The 13,874-nt window shown below is 40.9% G+C and overlaps 1 protein-coding gene across 11 annotated transcripts in view; it reads right to left on the bottom strand.

Moving 5' to 3' along the window:
• The window catches only part of SKAP1 (src kinase associated phosphoprotein 1), a 338,005-nt gene that overhangs the window by 287,602 nt on the left and 36,529 nt on the right, over positions 1-13,874 (bottom strand). For all 11 annotated transcript variants that reach the window (XM_083583331.1, XM_083583345.1, XM_083583339.1 and 8 more), the window contains one exon: positions 9,988-10,013. In XM_083583331.1, the coding sequence (XP_083439457.1) occupies positions 9,988-10,013 (26 nt within the window). The remainder of the gene's footprint in view (positions 1-9,987; positions 10,014-13,874) is intronic.

Here is a 13,874-nt window from a genome sequence, read left to right on the forward strand (position 1 = left end):
ATTGTGCTAATCCATGGCTCAGGTGACATTACATGGAGACAATATATCATGTACACAATTCCCAGAGGTGCCATTTCTTTACCTCTCTGTGGTTCATCATGAGCATAAAATAACGGTGGGGACATGTGCTCATTTAAGTATCCCTTGAGATTTCTTCAAACAGAAAGCAGTTGTACCACCCCCATTCTTTGCTGCAGATGCTTGGCTCCCAGAGATTCACAGAGAGGATGTGCCTCAGTTCAGAAGGCTCTCACATCCCAAAGGTTCCTTAAAGCTCAGTCCTACAATTCATTTCATTAAATGACCAGAGCCATAAAACTCAGAAGCCTTAATTTTTTTACTTCTTCCCTAACTCCCCATTCTACTACACATTTAGCATCTTTACTCTGATCCCAGGTAATTCCATGTTCTTTGTGAAGCTGACCAATATCCTCAACCTCCTCTTGAGAAAGAAGGGAGGGGACCCAAGGAATCAGGAGAGGCAAACTAGCTAAAAGCTGAAAATGCATTTTAAACAATTGAAACTGAGGGTTTTATTAACACTCAGACCTAGAACCATAAATTAATGTCATGGTTCAACTTTGTACGATTTAAGAACAAGCCTCAGTTACAACTCACAATTAGCAAGAAGAAATCTTAAATTGAGGCCTGGTTCTGATGGCACATTATGCTAAACCTTGGCTTAGTTCAGTGCAGTTAACAGGGCAGGGAGAAGCAAAATGGCAATAAGCTCCTCTCCAGGATCAGATACACTCTCACTAAGTAAAAAAATAGTTTGTTGTATATATCAGGCCAATGACAACCAGGAACGGTCATTCATGTATTTGTGTATTTAGGTTGCTTTTACTCATTGTTTAATTCAATATACTTTTATTAATTGCTGCTCAACTAACAGCACTGAAGAAATTAATCAATAAAAAGTAACAGTAAATAAATCATCAGCCTCTCCTTCTATCCCAGTTACCTCAATCTAGTAGAGATTATAATCTCTTTGGGCAGACACCACCAAACTTTAGTGAAATATGCCCAGTAGCTTGCAGACAAACAGAGGCAGCCTTATGCCTTCTTCACCTTCATGCCTTATGAGCACCGGTCAAAAACATTTAGCTGACTGCAAAATAGGAACAGAATGCATGATGGAAATTGCATGATTCAGCAGGAAATATATTGTGGTCTTAATGAAGGTCAGTAGTAAATAAAAAACAACCAAGGTTTAAATAAGAGTTAGAACTCATCTAGAGCAGTGTTTCTCAACTAGGGGCCATATGGCCCCCTAGGGGCTCCCAGGGTATTCCAAGGGGATCCACAGGTGAAAATAACGTAAATGGGGGGCCACGGCACGAGACTAGGGGTCCACAGAGGGAAGTGAGAAATGAAGGAAACAGAGAAGTGACTAAGAAAAAAGAAAATAGAGAAGTAGAGTGAACAGAGAAGTAACACTACGCTCCAGTGGATGGATTGTCACACGTCACTTCCACTTCCTTCTCCCTCCTACTTCTACACTCCACTGCTGTGCGCACCAAGCTGTCCACGTCTCATTTGTCACAGGCAACGTATGTGGCTGCAGCAGTGTTAGTGTGTGGGGTGCTGTTCTATTTACAAACAAAACATTTGAATAGCTACCTTTCTACTGGTAGCACAGGGTGGGGGCACAGGAAGGAAACAAGGTTGGAAGAGGGCCACAGTCAGAAAAAGGTTGAGAAACTCTAATCTAGACTATGGTGTTAAATTCAGGGTACAGCCCTTTAAGAGCCTGCTCTATTTCCTTTTCACAGAAGTTATTAAACTGCACATTTTTACACTCACCTGTTAACAGGCTAGCACTGTGTATTTGCATGTTGGCCATACTTCATGGCTAGTGTAGAAATGTAGGCTACTAGCCTCTTTGCAGGTAAGAAACGTTCCTCCCTTTGCAGCTTGCATAGAAAGCAAGTGAGCTGGTGGAAGACAACTAGAGCAATCTGACCCTCCTTACTCACCTGCATGGAATTTGTTCAACACAGAGATGATGTGGGATTTAAGAAGAGGCTGCTGGTCCAGGCCAATGGCCAGCATCCTGTTCTCACAATGGCCAACCAGATGTCTATGAGAAGTCCACAAGCAGGAACAGAATGAAACAGCACTTTCCCCTCCTAAGGTTTCCAGCAACTGGTAAAACACTGCCCAGGAAATTCCTTGTTTCGCTGAACAAGGTTAGTAAGTATTTGGTCCTCCCTTTGCTCAACAAAGGTGTTTAGCAGAATGAATCCCAGACATTTCCCCAAGGACTTCTCTGTCTCACTTTCTCTCTGCCTTACTGGAAACTCTGCTCCTCTTCTCATCTCAGGCTACTGTGCTAACCACATCAGCAGAGCTTTCTTAATGGTGTCAGGGTAGATTGCTGTGTCTAAGCACTTGGCCCCAAAGAAGAAGCTTTTCCAGCTCAACAATATCCTTTATGAAGTGTGGTGACCATAACTGTACACAGTATTCCAGGCGCAGTCAGGAAAGCGGAACAAAGGGGAAATATAAGCCCTAGGACAGGGGGAAAGTTGAAGGAACTCAGTACATTTAGTCTGAAGCATAGAAAAGTGAGTAGGGACATCTTAAGGTAAAGGTAAAGGGACCCCTGACCATTAGGTCCAGTCGTGACCGACTCTGGGGTTGCGGCGCTCATCTCGCTTTATTGGCCGACGGAGCCGGCATACAGCTTCCGGGTCATGTGGCAAGCATGACTAAGCTGCTTCTGGCGAACCAGGGCAGTTCACAAAAACGCCGTTTACCTTCCCGCCAGAGCGGTACCTATTTATCTACTTGCACTTTGATGTGCTTTCGAACTGCTAGGTTGGCAGGAGCAGGGACCGAGCAACAGGAACTCACCCCATCGCAGGGATTCGAACCGCCAACCTTCTGATCGGCAAGTCCTAGGCTCTGTGGTTTAACCCACAGCGCTACCCGCGTCCCCAGAGACATCTTAGCACCCTTAAAAAACTCAAGGGGTTGTCACATAGATAAGGGCAAAGACTTCTTTTCTGGTCCTTCAGAGGTAGGACTAGATATAATAGGATTAATATACTGGAAGGCATATTTCAGTTTGAGCATTAGGCAAAAATCATTGACACTAAAAGCAATTCAGCATTGGAACCAGTTACCTAGCATGGGTTTCATCAAGCAGTGTCTGGAAAACCATCTGTAGGGGATGCTTTAGCTCTGGTTTTACTGCATCGAGCAGGGAGTTGGAGTAGATGGCCTACAAGACTCCTTTCAACCCTATGACTGAGTTGCTGGGGTTCAAGCTTTTGTTCCCTAAAATCACATTCTTGTTCCAGGAAGCCCTATTCATTAAACCCAGGTATAGAAGGCAAGCTGCAGTTATTTCCTGGGAGAAAAAGCACTTTGCGCTTGCTCAGAAACATGCATCTTCATTCTTTCTATTCTAAAAGCAAATTTGAGTCTGAATCCTGGCTGGAATTAAGCCCCTCTATAACATCACCATTAATTCTAAAGAGAAAGAGAGAGATCCAAGTTCTGTTACCTGCACTTCAACAGCAAGAGGAACCCCAAGCACTCAGCAGAATATATATTTTAACAACGAGGCATAAATATTGACAATCTGGTGCTTTACCCCTGGCAGCTTAAGTCACATCATAAATCCAAGGCAGGCCAGAGTTTCTGATTTTTGCTTACAACTTATGCAAGAACCCCTCAGCACATCAAGAGAGCAAGGACATTTGAGTAAACAGAACTTAGCCAAAAAATCTAGGCACACTCCATTAATTCAAGAACACTCCTCTTTGGCTTCAAAGAGGACTAATTCACTTCTAACAGCAAAATCTTGCATTCTTGGTTGCTTTAACAATTTGCCACTTATCCTTGTCATAACTACATGGACAAGAATACCAAGAGCAAAACAGTTATAGCAGAAGTAAAGTATTTGGGTGTGTATATATAGAAAAGCCAGCAGATACAGCACCTTCACCTCTATAGCAATTCAATTCAGTAGGTGTAGGGCTTGATTAAAAAAAAGATTCCTAGCTTTAAAATCCATCACAGGAAACCTTATCCTTCTGCCCCACATCCAAATCTCTTCAAGTTCTGTATAAAGCAGGGGCAAACAGACTTTGGGGTTATGGGATCTACAAACTGAGTAGGTCAGGTACAAAAGAATGGTGGGGAACACAGGGGACAGATATGCACAAAAATTAATAGGAGGCTGCCTCAGCCCAGTAATTTATGTTCAGCACCAAAACTGAGCTCCTACTTATTCTACAAGAAAATTCACTTCACACCTCCCACCCAATTAAATAAGATGCAAGGGGGATAGAATCTCTAGTTGTTGCTCCTGTTAGACATTTAAGACTCGAAAACCCTTGTTGATCTACTGCAAAGCATCCAGAGATCCAATGCCCAAAGTGGGAGGAAAAATGAAGAGGGGATTGTTAGGCCAATAATATCCACCTGAAAAGCGGGGTGGCACTTTGAGCACTAAGTAGATCCCAATCTACCTTCTGTCACTAGTTGCACTAAAGCACAAGCGTAAGTTACCACTGTGTGGCTGTAGCATGACTTAAAAGGGCAGCTCCACACTTAGTGCAGTACATTTCCCTGCTTTCTGGTCCGGAAACCAATTCTCTCTCTTTCTCCTTATACACACACTTGTACATAGTCAAGGAATGGAAATATCAGTCAAAATTTAAGAACAAGTTGGATGTTGCTCTGTATGATTGAGCTGCTAGGGGAAGCAATTCTCCCCCTCCCCCAAGTAACTTCAATTATGGTGGCAAGACTGTTGTATTAAGTGTGGATCAGACATTATGGACTCCTGTCAGATGACAACCAACATCCCTACTAGGAATGTCAAACACCCTTATTCTTCCTCCCTGCACCATTGTAACAGAGTGTGAACTGAGAAGTCCCTACTACAAGCCTCACTTATGCCACAAACACATCTTACCTAGGGATCTTACCTAGGATTTGATTGTTGTTAGCCACCCTGAGCCCGGCTTCGGCTGGGGAGGGCGGGATATAAATAAAATTTATTATTATTATTATTATTATTATTATTATTATTATTATTATCTTTACAGTGCAATCCTATACATATCTCCTCAGAAGAAAGCCTCATTGAGTTCAACAGCACTTACTCCTCAGAAAGTTTGTACTGTACTATAGGATTGTAGCCTAAAAGAAAGCTATCTTTCTCCCAGCCTCAGCTCTCTATTTTAATATGTATATAATCATGACAATGACCATTGAGATAACATATGTGAAGCACTCTGAATACATGAAGTATGCTATATAAGAACAGCCAGAAGTGTTATTTTATACTGTATGCCCTATTTCTTAATTGATCCCCCTTCTTCTTTTTTCTTCTTAATAATAATAATAATTTTTTATTTATATCCCGCCCTCCCCAGCCGAAGCAGGGCTCAGAGCAGCTAACAACAGTAAAAGTAACACAGTTTACATAAAATCACAATCAATTAATTGAAATACATTCTAAAATCAATTCAGAATCAAATTAATGGCAACCATTGGGCTAGAGTTCTATGAGGATTACCAAAGGACAGGTCAGACTGTGCCTTGACCAAAGGCCTGGTGGAACACATGTCTTGCAGACCCTCTTCTTCTTCTTCTTCTTCTTCTTCTTCTTCTTCTTCTTCTTCTTCTTCTTCTTCTTGGAAAGCTAGTAGGGAAAATGATTCTGGACAACTGCTAACCACAGATTTCCAGAAGCACAAGTTAAAGCTCGAAGGAAGTACTGTTGAGATGGAGACTATCAACAAGAAAGGAAATGTGGAAAGCAGAAGCCTATGGGGCACAATATTCTTGGAATATACATTACACACAGCTATCTCTATCTATACACAGAATTCTTTCTTTCTCCATTTGGATCCAGGCTAAGTTGTCCAACCTTAGGTCTCATTGAAGCTGATGGAATCAAGTTAGTTGTGACTAACTTTTCATATACATTTCAATAGGGCCTAAGCACACTTAACATTATCGAGAACCATCGTATTACATACATAAACACACACCTTAGCCTTGAAAATAGAAAGCAAGCTTAGGAGCTATTCTAACGGCTGTGGTTTGCATTCCCTATTAGATCAGACCTGTCAAAGCAGGCAGCTCAACAATAAATTCAGCATATTAAAATAGATATGTCAAATACAATCCAAATGCATTACACACAAAAACGAGCTGATGTGAAGAGCCCTAATACAGACCTATGACTGCTTAACAAATGAACACAAATAGTGAAAGTTTATTTTTTTAAAAAATATAGATGTAAACATTTCTTGGAGGAAGAAAAATCTAATTTTTATGCCTTTTATGTGTTCCAATCAGGGTTTTTTTTTAATTCCGAACACAGCTGTCTGCTTTACCGTCTCTCCAATGACGCCAGATGCCCGGTTCATCAAGGAAATGCAGGAAAACAATGATTTGAAAGCAATTAGAAGCACCGAGACTCATATTAAAATGTGATAACACCATCCTAGTGGGAATTCTAGGCACCACTGCATTTCTGACATTTCTGTGTTGCCAGCAACGAGCATGTGTTGGAAGTAGAGCTCTGCCCCCCTCCACTCCATGACAGTAAATGGAGGGGGGTGAGTGGCTATCATGCTGGAATTTTATTTCTTAAGACAATGAAAGGAATTAAGCTATGGATTATTTTGCTGACTGTTCTATCTTCTCTATACACCCCTTCTCTACCTTAGTGGGGGTTTTTAAAGCACTGCTGTTCAGATAATTACTATCAACATGTGCAAATGTGTACAAAAATCCATTCTGCATGGTCAGGGGGACCACCACCACATCCATCATGACCCAACCCATGTCACAGGACATACCCTGAATCTGGTCTTTGCAAGAGAGTTAGGCAGGGATCTGTTGGTATTAGGGTTTGTGGTGAACCCATTGTCATAGATGGATCGTTTTTTGGCAAGATTTGGATTTGTGGCATCAGGGGTGCAGGACCCATTAAGGTGTTTAGAGACTTTATAAAATCAAAGAAATTCTTCAAGGCTCTGACATGATCAGAGCTCCTGTTGAGACCCTGGTCTCACTATGGAACGGAGAGAGACAGGAAGGGAAGGGACCTCCATACAAATATTCCTAGGTGCCCTCTTCAAAGTTGTGGACCCTTGAAATTTCCTTATTATTCCAGGGAGCTACAGGTGATAAGGCAAGAAGGATGATGGCTGAATCACAAGTGGTGTACCATCCTGAGACATATCTCACCGAACACAGCTACAAGCACATTGTTGGGCCTACCATGTGACCATGATGGTGGTGAAGAGGACCTACTTCTCTGCCACCAGTACATCCTCTTGTACCTATCCAGCAGAGCTTTTCCATTTGGCAAAGGGTTTCTACCCAGATGGAGGAGATGATGGTACCATCAGAGGCCTGCTGTGGCAGATTAGTGAAGCACTTTGAGGATAAAATCACTTGGATCTGTCCAAAATTAGCACTAGTCCTATGTAAGTGTCCAGCACACCATCTGCTCATTTTTTACTGGATCAGTTTCAATTAGTATGACTTGAACGTGTGAGAAAGCTATTGGAAGGAATTCAGTCTACCACATGCCTTCTCGACCCTTGCCCTTATCTGCTAATAAAAGCTTCCAAAGGGGATTGAGTGGGTGGGTCCAGGGAGTGATAAATGCCTCACTGCAGGAGGATTAATGCTGCTACAATAAATGCTGGTGACCAGTGGTATCAGCAGTGGTATACCACTTTCTTAAGAGGACCAGCCTGGACCAGAAAGTGTTAGACAACCTTTGCCCAATCGCCAATATCCCCTTTTTTGCAAAGAAATCAAGAAGGCAGTGATGATGCAACTTCAGGCATACTTGGAGGAAGGAGATTGTCTAGACCCATTCACAAACCAATTAAGACTGGGTTTTGGCAGGAAAATCTGCCTTAGTTGTCTTGATTTGATCTTTGTCAGGTGTGGGATGTCGGAGTGCTGATGCTTTGACTTCTAAGTGGCTTTTGATGCCACTGACCATGGCATCCTCCTGGAATGCCTACATGGCTTGCGGGCTGCAAACAGACATCTTGCAGTGTTTTTGTTCCTATGTATGGGGTGATTTCAGAGAGGAGCAATAGAAGACGTCTCCATGGGAATTCACCAGAAGGGTTCTGCAGGGTTTATCCTGTCTCCCATTCTATTTAACATCTATTTGAAGCTGTTGGGAGCTGCCATCAGTGGATTTGGAGCAAAGTGTTATTAATATGTTGGTCACACCCAATATCTCTCTGTACCATCTGAATCAGGAGAGGCAGCACCGATACTGACCCAGTCTGAAGGCGGTGATAGGCTGGATGTGGGCCAATAAATTGAAACCAATTCCAGACAAGATGGAGGCGCTATGGGCAGGGACAGTTTCCATGTCTGGAATTTTGTGGGGTGTCCTGTTCTAGGCAGAGTTGCAGTCCCACTGAAAGAACAGCTTTGTTGCTTGGGCTCCAGAAACCATATTTGCCACTTGAAATCAGGCGGCTTCAGTGCTAAGAGTACCTATTCCCAGTTCTAACTGGTTCACTAGCTACAGTCTTTTTTACATCTCAGAGCTTAAGACAGCTGTTTTGCTTATTGGTCTTCTGGTCAGATCAGAGAAGCCCTGATCATTAGGGGAGGAATAAAATCAACCCAATACCCTTACAGTCATCCTTTGTCTTACTCAAGACAAACAAACAAACATACAAACAAACCTCAAGCATTACTCCTCATATATTTCCCATGTGGAAGTATGCACATCTGTAAAAGGGTGTATGCATCTTTGCACCATCTCTATATTTCTTTTTGTCATGGCAAAACTGTTGCTCTTTGGGCTACAGACATCTATGTTGTACAAAAATAGCCCTCCTCATGAAAAACTGAAAACATCATTGGCCCATCAAAGCACTCTGTCCAGGCTCTAGTCTACATAATGTGGTTAGCACCCTCTCTTTGGAGGCTAGTGAATAATCCAGTAGCAGTTACCCAGATCAACTTACACAGCTGGTGGACCCTGTTACTATGTGACCACAATATCCTTTCCTTCTACAGATTCCTCAGGCAAAGAATTATGCTGAAGCACTCATGACCATCTGAAACTATGCAGGTGGGGCCTGCATCAATCCAAATCCATTTGGTTTCCTCAAATACAGAAGAGTGGGAAATGTGAAAGTTTTGTGCAACCTCTAAAGTGTTGCAAGAACCCCAGGCTTCTTCTTCTTCTTTTTTAAGCTACTACTCTCATGGCTGAACACTGAAAACATGATGCTAAAAATGATTAATGAGAAAAAGCAAGTAAAACAAAAAGCCCTTAATCAATTGGTTTTCCTACAGAAATTCAGCAAAATGTTTTCCAGTAATGAACCTGTTTTTCTACAACGGGCAATAATTCTGTTTTAAGGACTTTAAAGAATGGAAAGCAACCTGTCCACAACAATATGAATATACATAGAAAAGGTGCCATGAGAATGTCAACTTTCAATGAAAGAAAAAGAAAGCGTCCAGATTCATGAAGGCCAGTGGGTGGAGGGAGTCATCTTTGAAGAATGTGTAGATGTACACTATTCAAGTGACCCTCTGCCTCCACAATATGATGTGCTATACATTAAACGGGGAAAGTTGGAGCAAACATTCCTCATGCAAATTTCCTCAAATTAACATTTCTTAAATTCACAATTACAGAATATTTCAGAGTGAAAGGCTTTAGGAAGGGGAAAAAAGTTATTTTAAAAGTATTAAAGTATTTAAAAGAATTTGTCAATTTGAAACCAGCAATTATTATGTCATGATTATGATTTTGAAGTACCCCACAAAGTCAAAAGCAACATTTGGACATTTCTGAAATTAAAAACAAACAGAATCTTGACTTTTTAAAATCAAAGTTGCGTAAAGTTTCGGTTTAGCTTTAGCATGTGTCATTACTGTAGTCTTGGCATATTCACTAGTCTACACTATTGGTACAATCCTCTTTTCTGATCAAAATTTTAAAGCTTCACTTACCACCAGGCAGGAATCCCAAATGATACCTGAAAGAGTAACAGACAAAGACATCAGTATTAATTTCCTCTTCTCCATCTGTGAACTAGTCTTTGAAAGGTTATAGATGGCTGGGGACACCACAGAAGCAGCAGGGGACATCAAAACTCATCAATACTCTAAGCAATATCTCTTCTTTCTTGGGCTGCCCTGTTATTATAGCAGTGTCCAAAAATTAAATGCTTTTTAAATACTATTTTGCATGCATTTACAGAGAACCTCATCTTACTTTCTCTTTCTCTATTTTATTGTAACAAATCCATGGCTAATATGTAGGGTGGACCCAGGAGCACCCACTTCAGAGAAGTCAAAATCCCCAGAGTTCCATCCTTTTTTAAAAAAACCAATAGGGTAGACCCATGGCTACCCCACCTTGATAAGTCATATATAACCTCCAGATTTCCAGCCTTCATAAAAAGCAAGATGTGCAGCCACTATTCTAAACTGTTTTGCAAGAAACTAGGCTGTTCCTACTTTTAGTAATTTTAGCTAATGAATGAAGTTCTAGCAATGACTGGCCTTCAGGAAAGAAGATAGACCATTAGAGAAACAGAAGACTAATATGAAATACTCATTGTCTTGAATCTTTTTTAGTTCATAACCATTTTAAAAATTACTCTGTTAATGCCAATGCATATCATCATTATTAAACCCATATTGCAGGAGTTGGAGCTGTGACTGTGAGTATGGCTTATGTAACTTATGCCAGCCATTCAAAGTAGCCCAGTATTATTCTACCCATTTTGCTGATGGGAGCTAGACCTCTGTATGACAACCCTGATGTTGTCCTCTGCTGTTATACTGGTTTGTGTTATCCTGGTATGTTGGTGTTTTTAATGCAAATTTTGTTTTTAGGGAACTGCAATGAGTGAGGGCTGTGAAGTTAACTGCAGTAATGCAGTTAAGATCTGAAAGATGTGAAGGGAACCAGGGAAAGAATTGAAGAATTTTACTGGTGTGTTGAAAGAAACTGCTTGGATGTTAGGCCCACCCGTAGATAGAGAGCAGATCTATCCACTGAGAAACAATGGAGTAGTCCTGGAATACAAGTTTCTCATGCTAGGCTTACCTAGGACTCACCATTGTTCAGTCACCGGAATGGCTAGAAATGGTAGCCGTGTTCTCTGATGCTAGTTATGTGAAGAATTTACTTTGGCCCATTCACACCCCAGAAAAATTCCTGCAGATACCCTCGGGTGGACCAAAACCTTCTCAGCCAAACTGAGAAACATGTTTTTTCCTGTATAGGTTTTTAAACATAATTTATTTCCAGATTCTGGCATCTCTCTGTGCATGTGTTCTTACAAAGTGAAAATTTTCCTGGTGACTGTAAGAACTATTATTATTTGTAATTATAGCCCACACTTTACCAAATTGTTCCAGGGTGGGTAACAAAAATGCCACAATTAAAACAAGTACAATTTACAATAAAACCATGAAATAAAACCACAAAACAATCAATGACAAAAATAGCATCCCAGAACAGCAATGCACATAAGGCAGCAACAGGAAAAATATCCTCTTAACCAAATAACTGGGTTAAAAGGTGCATCTGACCAATTGTTGAAAAGTGTACTGTGATGGTACAAGATGCACCAATCAGAGAAGAGAGATTATTTATTGTTGTTATTATATACTAAATTTCAATACCACCGTTCAGTAACGTATGCAAAAATGCATATACTAGGGTAAAGTGTGCACACAAGTGTGGCCTGACATAACAGTGAACATCCCATCACCACCAGCTCTATCATTTCAAAGCAGACATTCCTTCCTTCCAATCTCTAACAAACCTCTTGCTGACTCGCCAAGTAGGTCAATTCTAATTTTTCCATTTGCTCAGATGGCTTCTCTTTTTTCCTAGAGAGCAGATTCTTTCATCTCCTGTACAATGAGCAATTCCGAGTCACAAATACTTCTTGTTTAGTGAATTCATGTCCTCTCTCCTTGAGAGGGGCACCTAATCTCTCCTGAACATGTCTTCTTCATAACATTTATTGCACTAGGTGCCAAAAATGATTTTATGTCACTTTCAATTTCAGTTTGACCAAAAAGATAGGTGTTTCTGTCCCTAACCTCTGTCATTTTTAATACAGTACAGTGGAGGGTTTTTCCGAAGTAAATCAGAGTTCTGGAACACATTTTAGAGTCATAAGACATCCCCTACATAGGGTACACTAACTGCCCAACTTAGCAAGTTACAACAGAAATCAAGCAATTTTCTCCACATTACTTACACATTAAAAAATAAAATAAAAGTCTGTATGGCAATTACCCAAGGTTTCCCACCCACTTTAAAATTAATTTCCTGATTTTGCTCTTCCCTTGTCATTTCATTTCCATCAACATTGCTTAAGTAACATTACAGACACATATGGAAAGTTTTCCAAGAACTATGGGACAAACTAGACATGAAGTTATTTGGCCTTGGCAGGGGGGTGCAAGGAGGTAGGTTGGAAGAGATATGGACCATGGTGTGGGAGGCCTTCACCCTTTGCCCCTGTGACACTTTCAATTATAAATCCCCCATCCCCTGCTATTCACAATGGGAGGAAAGCTTACTAAATCAAAACAAAGTACTTTGCAGAACAAGCCAGAAATTTTGCAAGCTAGATCAAACAAACCTTGCAAAACCTGAACAGCTTGTTCAAAGTAGAGCTCATTTGGAGGTTTTGTGTTTCTTGACAAACTAAAGTACTGGATAACCTGGGATAATACTCACCACAGATCTAAGATTTTACTTCTAGCAAGGTGAGCAACAGGTGCCTAGTTTTACATTTACAGAGCAGAATAATAATGACTTTAAATGTTTACAGTCAAGCCTTCAAAGCCTGACAATATGAATTAAGTTAAAAAAAGCAGTTAATGTGTTTTATATTTGAAACATCAAAAGTTGTGAAGCATCTTAAAATGCTTTTGCTGTCAACACCCATTTAAAATTATGTTCTTAATTCAAGTATTATGATATCTAACTTGGTTTTCATGGCTTAACTTTCTTCATATGTTTTGACATGGTTGGTGCTACCTGTTATGCTAGTCAGATGGTGGTCTCAGGGTTTTTGCCCCCAACCATTAATATAAGAACTGCATTCATTCAGGTACATATTACTTTGCAGGGGCAGAGGCAAATTGTACCCTATAACCCCCCGCCCCAAGTGTCCCAAGGCCACTTATTTTAAAAGAAATAGGCATGTGTGTAACTCACACAGTACTGATCAGCTGTTCAGGACAGAGGTTTGGGGAGGGGTGTACAGGGCTGCCCAAAACATTTGGGGGAATGGGGTATAAAACCGAATGGCACCTCCACACTAAACCATTGGTCACAGTTCTTCAGGAAATTCTCCTGAACACACCATGAATGCAAGCTACATTTCATTCATTTCAATGACAGTAGATTTTGCCCCACCACAGATAAGATCTGTCTGACTAATCTTACCTTCCATAGCATTCAAGGTTTGCCCCTGTGAAGTAGCAAATTACCATACAGTAGTGTCATGGTAAGACTGTGCTGTGCACTTCGTTTCAAAAAACAAAAAAACCTTCCACTTTACATCAAGCAAGCAGTGCATCACTGCTGTGAACAACTAAGCGACAGAGGGAGACACCATAATCTCCCATTCAAGGTGGGGGTCAAAGAAAGCTGGCAGGTAGAGCGTTTAGCAAAGGCTGCCACCCTCTAAAACGGTTTAGAATAAACGAGCCGTGAGACAAATCTATAAAGTCAGGGTATAATTATACTCCCTTGCACTTCTAGCCAATTGAGAACACTAAAACCACCACAGCGGATATTTAAGTTAGAGCTTGACAAATCTGGGTTTAACTTGTTGGCTATTTTAATGTCCACCCAAGGA

Source organism: Podarcis filfolensis, assembly GCF_964270895.1.
Source record: "Podarcis filfolensis genome assembly, chromosome: 13".
In the NCBI taxonomy this organism is placed as follows: Eukaryota; Metazoa; Chordata; class Lepidosauria; order Squamata; family Lacertidae; genus Podarcis; species Podarcis filfolensis.